This window comes from Diplotaxodon limnothrissa, linkage group LG15, assembly GCF_057381915.1.
Source record: "Diplotaxodon limnothrissa isolate DT_005_m linkage group LG15, D_limnothrissa_male_GT1.1, whole genome shotgun sequence".
NCBI classification, from domain to species: domain Eukaryota; kingdom Metazoa; phylum Chordata; class Actinopteri; order Cichliformes; family Cichlidae; genus Diplotaxodon; species Diplotaxodon limnothrissa.
This window is the reverse complement of record NC_140610.1, coordinates 14573652-14589366: the sequence shown is the minus strand read 5'-3', so window position 1 is coordinate 14589366 and position 15715 is coordinate 14573652. Positions and strand designations below refer to the sequence as shown.

At 41.7% G+C, this 15715-nt stretch overlaps 1 protein-coding gene across 1 annotated transcript; it reads right to left on the bottom strand.

Annotated features, from left to right (window-relative positions):
- Positions 1 to 1411: 1411 nt before the first annotated feature.
- ttbk2b (tau tubulin kinase 2b) lies at positions 1412 to 12616 on the bottom strand. The gene is made up of 15 exons (XM_085371886.1): positions 12557 to 12616; positions 12030 to 12152; positions 11788 to 11935; positions 7665 to 7738; positions 7443 to 7583; positions 7251 to 7355; positions 6643 to 6708; positions 5970 to 6062; positions 5759 to 5884; positions 5498 to 5655; positions 5114 to 5303; positions 4522 to 4736; positions 3971 to 4433; positions 3008 to 3681; positions 1412 to 2094 (listed from the first exon to the last, which is right to left on the bottom strand). The coding sequence occupies exons 2-15, from the start codon at positions 12096 to 12098 to the stop codon at positions 1752 to 1754; spliced, it is 2865 nt and encodes a 954-aa protein (XP_085228012.1). The 5' UTR covers positions 12099 to 12152; positions 12557 to 12616; the 3' UTR covers positions 1412 to 1751.
- Between the last annotated feature and the right edge of the window lie 3099 nt (positions 12617 to 15715).

Below are 15715 nucleotides of genomic sequence, written 5' to 3'. Positions count from 1 at the left end.
AGACATTTTCACTAATGGAACTGTTGAAGTTGTACACTGGTGCCAGCAAATTTCCATTTTGGTTCACTTGAATTTATATTGCCACCTTTCATTTACCAAACAAACATGCAATCCACTAAAATATGGAGCCAACAAATACCCTACAATATTTGAGAGAAAATCCCAATAATCACACAATCCCCTAAGAGGAAACACTTGGCAACAGTGGAAAAGAAGAACTCTCTTTTAACAGGAAGAGACCAGAACCAAACTTAGGGAGGGGTGGTTTTCTGCTATAAACAACTGGGGGAGATGAGGGAAAAGGAAACATAGAAAGATGACGATAAAACACAAACTGGGGTTGAGTAGACAAACATCACATCATGGCACATCAATGGAATTGTAGTGTTCAGTGCATCACCGGAAGTCCTGTTGCAGCACAACTAAGTAGAGGACTGTGATAGCTGAAGTCTGTCTTCCATTCTACTTTTAGGACAACAAGTAAGCCTCCACTCAAAGAGAAAAGTACTGTATTAAGCTGATAACGTGATCATCACAGTATCATGAACTACTGTATGCAGGTAATCAGGTCTCATCATATCTTAAAGACCACACAGTGTGATGTATAGTTAATCTACCTTTATCTAAATATTAGATGTTGTCTGACCTCACTTTTTCACTTGAGCGTGCTCAGTCGAGGTTCATCTGTGCATTCTTTCCCCCTTATCTGATAACTGGCTGATTCTAACAGAAACTGCATAAATTCTGTTAATTATCAAGAAGCAGAGACGTAAAGGGGTGGAAAACCTTTTGTAGGGGAGCTGTCATTTGTTTACTTACTTATAATGTAAACTATATTAAAACTGTCTTTAAGATAAGCATGAAGCACAACAACAAGATACAATTTAAAACTCATGAGAAGGAATAGTCCAAGTCATTGCTGGTCTATGTCATGGATGTATTTTGATCAGAAGCAGCTCAATAAAAATGCAGATGCTTCAGCCGATTGTACAAATAAAAAAAACAAAAAAAACAACCCAGAAATCATTTGCAATGACACTCATGCACGATTACAATACTAAAGTATGAGTGCACTTAAACATATACATTCTAATATGCTGATGCCTTCTGCATGTTAAATACTTTATAGCAAAGTAAGAGCACACTATTACACTCTGATATGCCAAAATGAGCAATTCATTGTTACATACTATAATTAATCTAGCAGTTTTACAGGAGTGAGGTCAATATGGGACTGCATGCCCTGCTTCTATACATGAATGCTGATGTCTGTGTGCTGCTTGTGGTGTTGTTTACTACTGTAGTGTTCTAAATGTGAGTACATGGTCTCTATTAGTGTATACCATTTTCCTAATGGTACATATCTACAATTAGCATTACTTTATTTTAGATTTCTTTACATCCCTCAAGTATTAAACATAACCTTTTTGGTCTCATAGTAGGCCTATATGGAGTGTTAAGAGAGTGTAGTGATATGAGAGGTAAAAGTTGGCAATCTCAAGATTTTCTCACTATTTGTGTTTCTGCTGCAGGTATCAAGCCACCAAAGTCAAGTATTCTGAGAGACACATCCAAGGAATGAATGAATAAATAAATAAATACAATTTATCATACACTTTACATTACATACAGTACATTCCCTTGAGTAAATACCATATTTACACATGCTATCTGGGTGACTGGATGTGAGGCAGCCTCTCGCTACAAGTTGCACGATACGGATCAGTCATTTGTGTGGAAACACGGCCACATCAAGTCACTTTGCCGGAGCCTTTACCCTCGTAGATCGAACCCCTTCCTCTGGAGCCGTGGCTCCACTGACCCAGCCCGCCAGACCTGTCCGGAGGGTGAGCGTGCCGAGGAGGGGAGCCAGATAAGCTAGACGGAGAGCGGCTACGGCCCTGCAGTGCCCCGCCGTCGCGGAGCTCCCGGGATGGGGAGGAGCTGAGCGAACGCTGTAGGGAGGAAGATGAGCTGCGAGGGCAAGGAGGCGGGCTGAAGAGCATCCCGCTGCGGTCCTGCATCAGCTGGGTCAGGCTCGCCAGGAAGTCTGCGTCGCTGGTGCTGCTGGCACGCACCCTTAACCGCCGCCGTCTGCAAAAAAAACAAAAAAACAAAACTAATTCTCAGCAGCTATTTGAATTACTGTGTATTAGTATTAGCTGCTATCATTAGGATTATTACATATTTATTTATCGTTCTAATTTATTATAGCAAAGAACCTACTTTTTATTATTCTGTTATTTTAATAGTATGATTGTTTATGTTTGTCTGTATACACAAAGTTCAGCAGTGCTTCCAGTTTCATTGTATGCTTATCCTATTGGCAGTGTCCATCCTTTTGTTGTTGTTTGTTTTCAAACAGACTTAATATGACGGATGGATGCTTTGATTTTTGTGCAGTCAAAGAAAAAAAAGATTATTATTTGCCCTATTTTCACTTTTTTTAAAACTCAATGTTCCCAAACAGAATCATATAGTTGATTTTTTTAATGTAAGGCTGTAGTTTAATTTCTTTTGTCACTTTTGTTGACAACATAAATTTGTTTTGTCTCTGCTGTGTTAGATATACAGTTATGTATTGCCCAGATGTCCCAGTTTTACACTGGGAGTTGACTACTGCGTACATTCATGGATCTGTCCGAAGCCGGCAGCATGAAATTAGTCTCAAATCTCCACGTGCGCATGCATCGTAAAATCGTATGCATTTGTAAATTAATTTTATGTTTGGTCAAATTGCTTCGTACTTGTGTGTGGATTAGAGCGGGCATTCATGAGTCCTCAAAAGTTACACACAAATCACATCAGACATTTGCACATTTTACTGCTTACTGGTTCAGAGTTTAGAGTTAACTGGTTAGCAGCAGCTGAACATTCAGAACAGGAATGAGTGGATTATTATTAGTAGTACATCAATTATAGATCATTTCACTTTCTTGGGCAGGTGAGAAAAAAAACTACTGGGAAACAATGATTGTATCACATTTCCCCAGTTTGGACCACATACCTGTTGTCTACACATGGGCGGATGGGCGGTTTCCCAGGAGGTGGCCGGGGCAGAAACCTGCTAGTGAGTTGCTCCGGCACAAACGTGGCACTCACAGGACGTGGGATTTTACTTTTACTGCATGATGACAAGGACAGCGAGAGAGGGTCTTCTCCTGCACAGTCGGATCTGGAGCCTCGGTCTGAGGAGAGCCTGTCTCTGGGCAGGGCGGAGGGGAGGTTGTCACAGGACAGAGATGGAGAGGGTGAGTGGGTGGGGGAGCCAGGGATGGGACTGCTCCAGCGGTTACGCTTCTCTATGTTCAAGTCCCTGCTCGGAGAGTCCAGGGGGTTGCTGGGATCTCGGACAGGGATTCGACTCAACCTTGGCGATGAGGGAGAGTCCCTTCGTTTGAGCAGAGCAGGAGGCGGCGAGGAGGACACGGTGACTGTGCTCTCCACAGCACCGCCCACGGTATCGGCTTGAGGCTGCTGATTCGGCTCCGATGAGCGATCGGGCAGACCAGAATCGCTCTCTGGGTCTCTGTCGTTGGCCAGATGAGCTGTGGGGCCTTTGGCAAGGCTTGGGACAGGAGCCAAGTCCAACTTCCCTTCCTCAGATTTAGCACATGGTGCCTCTAGAGGTATTGCATCACTCCTCTCCTGTACAGGTGATTGTGGCGCACAGCTGGAGGACTGAAGGGAATTAGATGATTATTAGATGGGAATAACATTTAAGATTAAAGACAATAGCTAACTGATATAATATTAACCTTGCATGTAATAACTGGATATTTCTTTTCTGTTGTACGCTGTTAAATTTTATTCTTAAAATTATCCATCCAACATTCAAATTGCATCTACATTTGCATAGCAACTGTGGAAACTCTTTGTGAAGTCAGCCTTAAGTTGAACCTGTTTAGTCGAATTCATCTCCCCTGTGTTGATCTCAGTTAATGTACAACAAGATTATTGTTATTCCTACCTGCTCCATCTGGGACCTTCCCATAATGACTGAAGGCATTTGTCCCAGCATGCCCGGCAGCCTTCTGTGTCCCAGTAACCACGTGCCAGGCATGGCCATCTGTGACAGCACAGGGCTGCTGGGCACACCGGTGGACTGGCCATCCTGCCGCTCGGACGAGTGGTTCTCCGTGTCAGCAGCAATGTGAGACCCAGGCTTGCCCTCGTGTGATGCTTCTGCTGCTGGCTTGCTTCCTCCAGATCCTTGCTCTAGCTCCAGCATCACCCACTCCTGAGAGTCTCCCTCTTGAGGCACAGGACTAAAGTTTACAGCAACAAAGCCGCTGCTTGCTGCGGCTTCCTCTGGGTCGGGGGTTGCTGTGCCAGAGCGCTCTTCATTGCAGGAAGACATCTGCTGCTCAGGGCCTTTTTCAGGAATTGACTTTTCTCCAACGTGAGAAAGGACAGGCCGCTGTTTGCCCAGGCTGAAATGACACATTGTAAGCATTAAGGTAAGAATGTGTCTGCTTAAAGGCTGAAGCTTTTGTTTAATTGCAATTTTTAATTACTGACTAGGCCTCAAGGAATCGCTCAATGGTGGGCTTGGGTTCTGGTCCGAGCCTCTTTTCAAAAGCCAAGCTCTGGCTGTGTCTCATCCTCCGGAGCAACGGTGCAGCCCGTTCCAAAAACATTGTCTCTGAACGCACCCGTCTAGGTGAGCTCTGCATGGAGCCGGTGTTTGGACTTTGGTTTCCCTGGTTCTGACTGTGTTCATCCTCACTCACAACCTGGGGAAAAAAAGAAAGAGGAAGAAGGAGTTTCAGAAACTGTAGCAAGACACTTTAAAAAGAGGGGAAGGCAGCCCAAGTTGTTTCTTCTTTACCAATTCGTCAGGAAGACAGTGAGCAATTTCAACCAAAGTTTAGCAGAGGAAGATGTAGGAGCAGAGGTCAGAGAGAGCTTTTCTCATTGAAAAATAAATGTATTCTTAAATCATATTTATGGGAAACACTCTGTGATGATGTGTGATGACTGGGGGGCATGAGCAGCCAGCGTAGTGTTGCAAAATGATCCACCCGACAGCACAAAAGAGCAGCATTACTGTATGAGTATTACATCCCGAGCTAAGAGCATCATACTTTACATTAAAGTACATTCCACTGACCTTCCTGATCATTGGCTGAGCGTGTTTATGGTTTTTGTTACGGTCCATCTCTTCCCATACGTCTGCACCAGGGGTGGTCGGCGTGGGTATCGGGGGGCAGTTGTCAGCGTCACTGAGGCGCTCCCCTTGCAGGACATCCTCAGTGTTCTCCCTCTGCAGCTCGCCTGGCAGCACTGAAGCATTGGCCATGCTGTGGAAGAGACCGGAAGGTCACCTTGCAACTCGTTCCCATAACATAATTTAGAGCAGTGATTTCTCAGGGATATCTGACTGTGCAGATTTCGAGTCTAAAAAAAGCTGCAGCTATATAACTGAGCGCATACCCAACCGAGTGTGAAGGAAGTGTGAGTTAAACGATGGACCTACGGCATTTCAAACACGTACCCTAAGTATGCTGGCGTGAGGCGGGTGAGCTGCTGAGCAGTGGTTGCTGCGGCAGTGATGGTCAGCATATCCTCTGAATCACATTTCTCCCAGTCATAGGGGTCATTCTCCAGCACGTTGTGGCTCTTCATGGCATTCTCGAACACAGACATCAGGAGCTGTCACGGAGAATAAAAAGAAAACACATGCATCAGCATTTTACAGTTGCAGAAGAAAAAACAGCACATGCAAAATAAGCCAAACAAGGGAGTGAATGCCAACCTGATAGTCAGGCTTAGTGTAATAGTCCAAGGTCATGATGTGCTCCAAGAAGGTACTAAACTCTGAGGGAAGGTGCTTCAGCATGAGTCGATGATCGTATGTCTCTTTTAGATTTCCTACTTGCTCCTGGGAAGACAGGAGGGAAAAGAGTGAGAGGATGACCTTACAGTGTATTGCTAAAATGTAGTAATGAACTCACTGAGGCACATACTTTGTCCTTAATTTTTCTCCAGGGAAGCTGACCAACCATAAATTCTACCAGCATGTAGAAGAGCGACCACAGGTCATCGTGACGACCCATTTCCTGCAAATTTGGACACAAGAAAAAGGGGCACGGGGGTTAAAGGGTAAAATTGGACCTAATGCCAGCAGGGATTTTGACTTTCCTGCCATGTCTATGACAAACACATATGCTCCCAAAACTAGACGTATATACTCAGGAATAGTGTTTCCTCACTGCCACTGTGATGTCACCATATGATTAGTGAAGTTCTGTTATGAAGCCCCAATTTGAGCAATTTTCACCATATTCACCTACTGGATTCTTAAAACTGGATCTGAGACATGATTTGAGCATATTCCAGACAACCCTCTTTTCTGACTCTTAGACTGACAAACTTCATGTTTTATTCATTATGATCTGAAACCAGCCACTGGGTCATTAACTCGTTAGGGAAGATAAGACGAGGTCACAGAGCGAAGGAGGCAAGGTCTGTTTTCCCATAGACTTCTATACAACCCAAACTATTTTGTAACAACAGGAGTCGCCCCCTGCTGGCCATTAAAGAGAAGCTAAGTTTAAGGCACTTCACTTTTCAGACTCAGGGGCTACATCCAACTTCCATATAATCGATGTGCTCAATACATCTACAGTGCAAGCTCACCTTATTCTTGTGAGCATTGATTGAAGCGTATCGCACAGTTCCTCTGAAGCCTGCCACGGGACGAGGCTGAAAGAAAAGAGAGATTTGGCAGAGTGATAGTGATAAACGGGTGTAAATGTAAAGCAAGCACAAAGCTAAAACCACATTTAAAACTCATAAGTAACACACTTTAGCTCTGAGTGTGGAGTCCCAGGCTCACGTCACATGATGACATGCTGAGTTAAAGCAGCAGTTGTGTGTGAACTCTAATGTATACCTCTGACTCTGTAATCCCTGGATTACACCTGGATCACGCTCTGGTGCTCTAGAGCAATATTTTTTTGTTTAACATCAAGTTAGGATTTTAAACTGCACAACATTACACAGGGAGTCTACGTGTGTACATACATACTGGCACTTTTATATACAGAACATGGGTGATGCATTTCTAACTTCTTTTTGATTTATTTTGGGCACTATTTAAAATCAATTTCCAAAAAAAAAAAAAAATTTAACAGCTGGCAGACTATGCTATAAAACCATTTCTCAGCATATTATTTTATGTATATAAGTACCTTTATGATTAAAAGCCCAACTATGCTCTAGTATAATCGGCACAGAGTACTTACTGGACGGACTTCCTGGCTGGAGTTGGTGAACTGACGGGCCAAACCAAAATCGAGCATGTAGCAGCACCTGCAGGTGCTGGCTAGTCTTCCCATCGCAAAGTTTGACTACAATTTTAACAGAAACAAACAAGTTTAAAAGTTTCTTTTTGTGATATTCAAATAAAACAAGATCTAACCCAACGGTCGACTTACTGGTTTAATGTCACGGTGCAAGAAGCCGACAGAATGGATGCTTTCAATGGCCTCTAAAATCTGCTTGCCAAGTCTTAAAGTTGTGGAGACGGAAAAGGTGCCGCGGGTCATCGTTCTGCGCAAATCTGCAAGGTTCCTTCCCTTCAGAGAGAAAGTCAACACCGTCAAATTCAAGAAGTAGAACAGATTAAATAAACTACTGCTGATTTGCAAGGCTCTTACCTGGAGTTCCATCACCACATAGTTGAAGCGATCATTCCTACCACAGCCCACAAAGCGACACACGTGGTCCTTGCCTGTGAAAGAAAGATTTATACAGTTTGAGCTTTGCCCATCTTCATGTTCAAACCCCTATTTGGTGTTGAAAAACTACCATCAGGATTTACTAATAAGGTTCAGAGTCAGTGCTACTTTTGCTCCAGAAAATTTGGGGGGCAGAGAACAGAGATGGGCAGTAACGCCTTACTGTAATCCGATTACTTTTTTCAAGTAACGAGTAAAGTAAGGGATTACTATTGCAAACACGGTAATTAGATTACCATTACTTTCCTGTAAGCACGCTGCGTTACTAAAACCGTGATTTTTTTGCGAGAATGTCTCATGACAGTGACGTAGGCGAGTGCGACGTTCGTGACAACAGCTGTGTGCAGATCAACAATGGATAATATATCGAGTGCGGGAGAGAGTATGAGCGTGCAGCGTTTAAAGCGTGGAAGTATTGACCTTACTTTGAGTTTGATTCCATAAAAAGTGACAAAAACATTAGCGTCCGTTGTGCGTGGGAAGAAAACTTCTTTTTACAGCAAAAAAAACCCCCCTAAACTTCCGAGCAAGCACCAAGTGCGCTACCACGTAATGGGAAACTGACCGCTGCGGCACACCTGCACCAGGGCAAACATCTGCCTACCCCACTCCTGCTTCACTGAGTGAATGGGTCAAATGCAGAGAAAAACAAGTAATTTCCCCATGGGGATCAATAAAGTATCCATTATTATTATTATTATTATTATTATTAAAATAGAGCAACAGGACCGCTAGTGTTTGATTTTATTTATTTTCTGCTGTGTTTTACTTGCATCTATTTGAAAGACTGAGTGTAAGTGTGAGTTTATGTGCTGGAATGTGCAGAAAAAAGGTTTAAATGTTAAACAAATTTCTTCCAGTCAGAGAATGTTGCATATAATTACATTTTTGCTTGATGCATAAAGATTAAAACTAATAAAACAAGTTTTAAAAAGAGATTTGATTACATTTTGTATGATGGATTATGCAGAAAAAGTAGAATTGGGCTGTAAGATCTATTGCTTTATCACCTATTCAGGTTGTAAATCGTGTTTTTTAAAAAGTAACTAAGTAACTAATTACTTTTGAAAATAATTAATCAGTAAAGTAACAGGATTACTTTTGGGGGGAAGTAATCAGTAATTAGTTACTGATTACTTTTTTTAAGTAACTTGACCAACACTGGCAGAGTAATTTAAGCTATTAATGCGATTTATGGCTGGAAAGTTACTGCAAATTGTGCTAAATTTAACACAGAAAAAAGCGTGTTTTATACCATGTCTGTGATTGTGATTGTTGCTTCTGCGAATCTGAATTTATTCGAATGACAGGGAATGTGTTACGAGAACAAGCGCACACCTAGCAAGGGTGGATGACTCAAATCTGTGTGTGCCTTGCAGCTCTTTACCTAGTCTCACGCTGAACATGTTTAGAGCCAAGCCCATCAAAGGATTAGATCCCTATACAAGATATACAGTGCTGTGCAAAAGTCTTGAGCCACCACTCATTTCTTTATTTTTTGCTTCAAATGAGTCAGGCTTTCTTGTATTTTTTAGAGCAATAGTTCTCCAGGATTTTTGAAGTTCTTTCAAAATTCATCTTTGGACATTGGTTGCTTTTCCACTCATTTTCCATCTAGACTTTTTACCAGCCCATTATCAAAGGAATGATTTTTATTTTTGTTTGCATATAAAAAAAAGCACCTAACTCGATGAACCAGAGCTGTCTCCACATAACAGAAAAGTCAGCAAAGAACCAGTTCTTAAAATGCATCTTTAGGCATTTTGATACTAGCAGCCTTTTGCAAAAAACATGACTCATTCCAATGTTTTTAGCTGACTCAAGGAAAAACATCAAAGATAACATAGTTTGATAAACATCAACACGGTGATTCCCAAAGAACTGTTAGCTGATAATTTGGCACATTTGCACGGTGTTAAGCGTGTCCTTAGAAAAATCTAAGGAAACTGGACAAGTGGAGAACAAAAGAAGGCAGGCTAAAAAGAAATACCAGCCCAAATCAACACGTCTGGTAACTGGTCTTATGGAGTGATTAATCCAATTATCATCAATATGTATAGAGAAGAGCAGGAAAGAGGTTTTGATCCATCATCTGGGAAGTATTTGATTGGCAATGACTTTATTTGTTACCACGACAATGATGTCAAACACACTGCCATTGCAGTGAAAGCATACCCATTTCCCTACCAAAATATAAAGGAATTAGAGGTGGCTCATCACTGTACAAGGTTGTGTCGTGTATTGGGTATAACAGACAGCCAACTTACTTTATACAGTCAGCAATGTGTTTACAGTGTTTCGGGTTTTTAATTCATATTTCAACACACAGATGAGTGTGTCTGCATACAGCGCTCTGCTCCATTACAAATCGACTCCAATGTAGTTTTTTATTTTGCTCCCCAGTAACAGATCTACGACACGCAATATTAAAATGTCAGAGAAAATGAAGCAATTAACAGGACGCATCTGAAATGTGTTGGATTCCCGTCTGACTCCTACGCCATGCAATACTGACTGTAGCCTCACGTGGCAGGCAGAAAAAAAACGCAGAGAGCACATTAACAGTAAGAATCAACAGTAAGTTCAATATGTGTATGGGTCAGGATGTGACAGCAAATAAAGTTTTCTGCTCCTCTACATGTCGTACAGGTCAGCTGTTACTGACAGATTTCAGCTTCACACAGAGATCGAGAAAAAGTTCTGCACCACTTGAGCTGTCAGACGTATCCAGAGCACAGCTGTCTCAACCTCTATGATAGATGAGAAGAGTTAGCCATTATATCAGAAACAAGATGATTCTCCTTCAGCTGCCTATCATTGGTCTAAATTTCTATGATATAAAGAAAATGTGTAAAACTGTGTTACACTGTATCATTTTTGTTAGTAGAGTACTCGCTCCCTCATGTATGAGCTGCTAATTTGCAGTGCTGTTGGAAGATTGCTGGTCATTACTTAAATGAGCTGAAAATGAATTTACTGCATTGTTAGTAGACCACCCGAAGAATTTTACACCCTTCCATCATCTGCGCATTTTAATGCCTGCAGCCTGTCTTAGTAAATCTGAACGAAGATATCTATTTTTTATTATTATTTATTAGAATTATACTGTATACGGTATATATTTTTATAAAAGCAAATAAATATATATAGTATATAAAATATATATACACATTTCTTTCAGTAATACATATTTTCCAGCACCGATTATTTGTAATAATAATTGTAATGTACAAAAGCCAATGTACAAAACAAGAATTTGCTCTTCTTCTTTTTGTATAGTTTGCATTTCTGTTACATATTCTATTTTGCACAAGGGGAAAAGAAGAATTATCTCAGCTTTGTATCACACCCTTTATAAAGACTGCAAAAACGACAGGAGACCACAGAAAAAAAGCCAGTGCCATTTCTGAATGTCATGTCATTTACCAATGAACCAACTGCAGTCAACCAGGCAAATATCGATGAAGTGGTACAATCCTAGACATTTCCTTAGAGATAATACACAAGTCATCCATTACTTTCCTGTTTGAACAAGCTACAAAGCATGATTCTGATACACCACATTTTTTGCAGTGTTGTGTGCTCTAGATGACCCACATTTACATGAAATAACAACTTTAATTGAATTAAAGAAATTCTATTTTTAAGAAGAAATGGTAGAAAAGGCATTTTACATACTATTTTTCCCCCAAACAGGGTTTTTCAAACTGAGCCTGTGGGGAGTGACTTTGCACTTAATCTTGAATGGTCTACATTTAGTTAAGACAAAGAGTCTGCGTTACCTGACAACACAAGACTGCATCTCCCTGTCGTTTTTTTGTCATTTCATGAACACAAATGTAGTCTAACCCGGAATAAATTCACCTCCACAAACAAATATGCCTCAAAAATTGCAGTCCTAGTGAATTTCCTTTGTTTCTTTATGTTTTGGTGGAAGCCCAAAAACTCTCTGATGGGTGCCAAATGCATTTAAGCGCAGAAAACACCCTGCCCAAGAATTACTTCAGCTACTCTGCCAGTGATTTGGCACAGTATAACTCACCTTGAAGCTTCTTCAGCACAGCCACTTCCATCTTCAGCACTTGCTTGGGCTGCTGAGCAGACTCAACCTTCAATGCCACTGTGGCCTGGCTCAGCTGATCCAGAACCTCATAGATTTCCCCAAACCCACCTCCACCTATCTTCCTGGCCTGAAAAGGAAGGCAAGTCTCATTGTCGGAACAAGTGTATTATAGTGAAGAAATGAACCAGCGTGATTTTTCTTCCTTCTAAAGTGGGACTTACCACTTTCCATCTGTCTCTGACCACGTCTCCCACCGACAGGATGTCTGTGTGCTCTCCAGCCCCACTCATCCTGAGTGCTCTCAGCTACAGCCTACAGCTAGCATCAGTGTCGCAAGCACTTCACTGCAAAGAGGGGACAGCTTTTAGAGACCAGGTCAGTTTCCTCTTTCAAAACACTGCAAACTTCGTGATGCTGAATCCACAGAACATACAGGTCATCTTACTGTGCTCTGACGGGAGCATGTGGCTCATATGTGAATGTTAGCTCACGTCTCTCAAAGGAGCATTTAAAACCCAAACCTTCTCTAGCTGATTTTTTTTAAAGACAGAACCTACTATAGTGTAGTTAGTTGGAATCACAGCTAAAGCATAACACAGATAGCACAGAATATTCAGTTGACGTTAGATAAGATAAGCCATTTAGAGGGTACCCTCGCCAGCACACAGTGTTCACTGCAGTGGTCCTGTAAACAAGCTAACTAGCACATTTACCAATGGATAACGGTTAGGTAGCAAGCCTCTCTCACCTCGCTCCTGTGCGCTATCGCGATTTCGGCTAGAGTGTAAATTCCAAGCGGTCCCCATGCTCCCGGCGTACTCCGAGCTATGCGAGCGGTTCCAATGAGTTGTTTATTTCAGAAATGAGACAATGGTGGTGGACCATAGCTGACGTTAGCCGCAGTTAGCCAGCTAGCCTGCTGCTGATGCCCCGAACGCTCTCTCTCAGCAGCGGTGACGTCAGAGAACTCGAGTCCACTGATTGCTCCACAAAGTCCCGCATCCGCGAGACGCTGACGGAGACCGCTCCAGAGGAAAGGAGTCTTAGTGCTGAATACAGCGGCTGAGAAACGAAGTGGGAGCCGCAGCTTTGTGCCCTTGAAAAAAAACATACAGATAAGCCTTCACTTCGCGACACACACTGTCTCCAGGGACGATTACGTTTCTTTCTTTACAAAATAAAAATTAAAAGAAATATGGCAACATGAGGGCCCAAAAGCCAAGTGGAATTACTTTAAGTGGAATTCAGATATACTTTATCCCAAAGTCCTGACATTCATTTGTTATGAGCAAGATAGTGGTGAGGTATGCGCAGGAGTGGCAGAAGGAAGAGATGGGCGGGCCGATCGAAATATCGATAGCATCGATACCAATGCTGATATCACTATCAGATCGATACTAGGTTGATAGGCTCGATACTTTGTTTCTAGCCTCAGTTCAGTGTATGTTGCCATGGAAAGTAAAACATCACAGTGTTTTAGTGGTCATTTCATAAGTGATGACACACTGCTCTCCCCTATATTGTCTGCCTTTGGTATATTAAAAGTGTCAGTATCAGTATTGGTATAACCCTGTATTTACTTATTATTGGCTCTATACCAACATTTGCTGTATTGCACAGCACCAGAGGGGTTCAACCTGGGCATGGGATTACATCAGGGATGGTCCTGAGCCTTTCTTCTTTGCTATTGTGATGAAGAGGTTAAAGGACAATGTCAGGCTGGAGTTTCCATGGATTGTGATGATTGCAGACCACATTGTCAACTATGGTGAGATTAGGAAGCAGATGGAGGAGAGTGTAAGGAGGCGGCGGTAGTCTCAACATGCACAGAGCAGGGATGGTGGAATGTTGAAGATGAAGCTAACAGGCAGGAGGAAAAGCGGAAGGCCACTAAGGCGGTTCATGGAAGCAATGAAGGAAGACATGCAGAGATTGCAGCTTAAATCTACTGTTCTGTGCAAATGTTGTGATAATGCATCATTTATTAGCTTATTTATTCTAAGCATTTATGATCTAAATCAACAAAACAATGTCAACCTGAAGTGGAGAACAAAGTCCAGCATTTGTCTCCAAAATACTCCAAAAGGGGTAAAAACACAGACTGTGAGGGACTCAGCTGGTTAGGCATGAGGGTAAAGTAACTACAACACAAAACCAGACTGAAAATATAACTGAGCTATCAGACACAAAAGAAAAGGGAACTTAAATACTGGCTGATCACACCAAAGACGCCCAACGGGGGAACTACAACAAAGAAGTTATCTTATAAGAAGTAAATAAAACAGCAACTAGTTTGTCAGTTAGTTTAACTTATCAATAATCTAATGCAAAAAACAAAAACAACTGAATACCAAACTCAAATGTCACGTAAAATAAACAACCTATTTAAAGTAAACATTTCTTGGCCTCCCCTGCGATGACGTGACACTTGGTACATTCCAGTTCCTGCATTTGAAAGAGGTGCATTTTGAAGGCCCATCTTTTCCTCATTTGGGTAGATCTCAGCAGCCAAGTGACCACATTTGTGTGTCTAATATTAAGCTTGACTATTATTTTATTTTTGTGTTCTCTTCTATGAATTTAGTTGATATTTGTATTATGTTTACGTCTTTGTGATTGCTGACTGTATGTGCATGCGATAATACAGGGCCCCACTAACAATGGGGATACAAAAACAAAGATAAAGAGCTGAACATGCAAAAGTTGACTATACATGTGTGCTACAAACAGAGGCATGTGTGTTTGAAACACATGCAAAATAAACACACATCTGTTTCATGAAATCATGACGTGTTCTCATTTATGTGTTTAAATGCAATGAGTATCAAAAACTAAGATAAATAAAGTGTGTTGCATGAGGTCAACAACTGATTATAAAAGTTGTCATCATTATTTGGAATTTCTAGCAGTGGCAGCCCCTCTAAAAAAAAAAAAGAACTCTAAGTATACTTGACTTCTCGGATTTCTGACCTTAGCAAACATTTTATTGATGAGTTCTGTTTTACTTGTGAGTCTAAAGTCACGATGATGTCAATATTTAGAATAATGTTGCTATTAAATATAGAGAAGCAAGAAAACATTTACTGCAAGTCGGCTACTATATGAGCATGCAGTGGCTTTAGATTTTCAATCAGAGCCACCTGTCGCTCCTCAAGTTTGTTTTAACAAAAACAAGCAGGTGAAGAACAAAATGTTTGAGTCAAAGCCCCAGAGCCCCGTTCCACATAAACTATATGGGCAAAAGCACTGGGCCGCTTACACATTGCACCTCCAGAAGCTGCTCAGTTGTGGAAACCCCTGCCACAAAGCTCCTAGTGCACAGCTTTTGTCTTGATGCTAATGCCAGAGGAGGTTTGGGGCTCTGTATTTATATTTAATTTATTTTATTTAACCAACAGAGACACACTCTCAGTTCAGCCCCTGGCTTACCCAGTCTGTATGTCTAAGTATCCTTGGGCAAGAGACTGAACTCTCCCGATGCATCCCTTGTAATATGAGTGAGTCTGTGGGAATGTGAGGAAGAACTTAAGGCTTAAAGGGAAAAAAAAGACCCTGCATAAATGTGCACGCGACTGGGTGAACAATAATATTAAGTACAGTCCATTAAACAACCCATTTAAATAGAGAAGATGAAAACTATCTGTCATTGACTTTTCTTCCACCATTCTGATGCGCTGTTTATTCAGTAGGTCATGTTGACAATGTTTGCATGCCAAAATGTAGCTGAGCAGGTGTACCACCAAAGTAGCTGGTGGGTGTAGGTGGGTCTTCTGCATGTGAAAAATGAGGCACAAAATGGTTTGTGCATGCACCCCAGATAATCAGTGTGGTGCCTGCTCGTAAATAACACTGTGGACAGATGCAGATGACGGGAAATGTATTCGTCTCTGGCAGGAAACAGAGAAGC

What these genes read in the sequence shown, in the direction of transcription:
- ttbk2b (XM_085371886.1), bottom strand. Translation starts at nt 12,098, where the DNA reads ATGAGTGGGGCTGGAGAGCACACAGACATCCTGTCGGTGGGAGACGTG. An exon ending in CTCAGCCAATGATCAGGAAG is followed by an intron (nt 4,737 to 5,113) that starts GTCAGTGGAATG and finishes TTTTTTCCCCAG; the next exon opens with GTTGTGAGTGAGGATGAACA. An exon ending in GAAGGTCCCAGATGGAGCAG is followed by an intron (nt 3,682 to 3,970) that starts GTAGGAATAACA and finishes AATTCCCTTCAG; the next exon opens with TCCTCCAGCTGTGCGCCACA.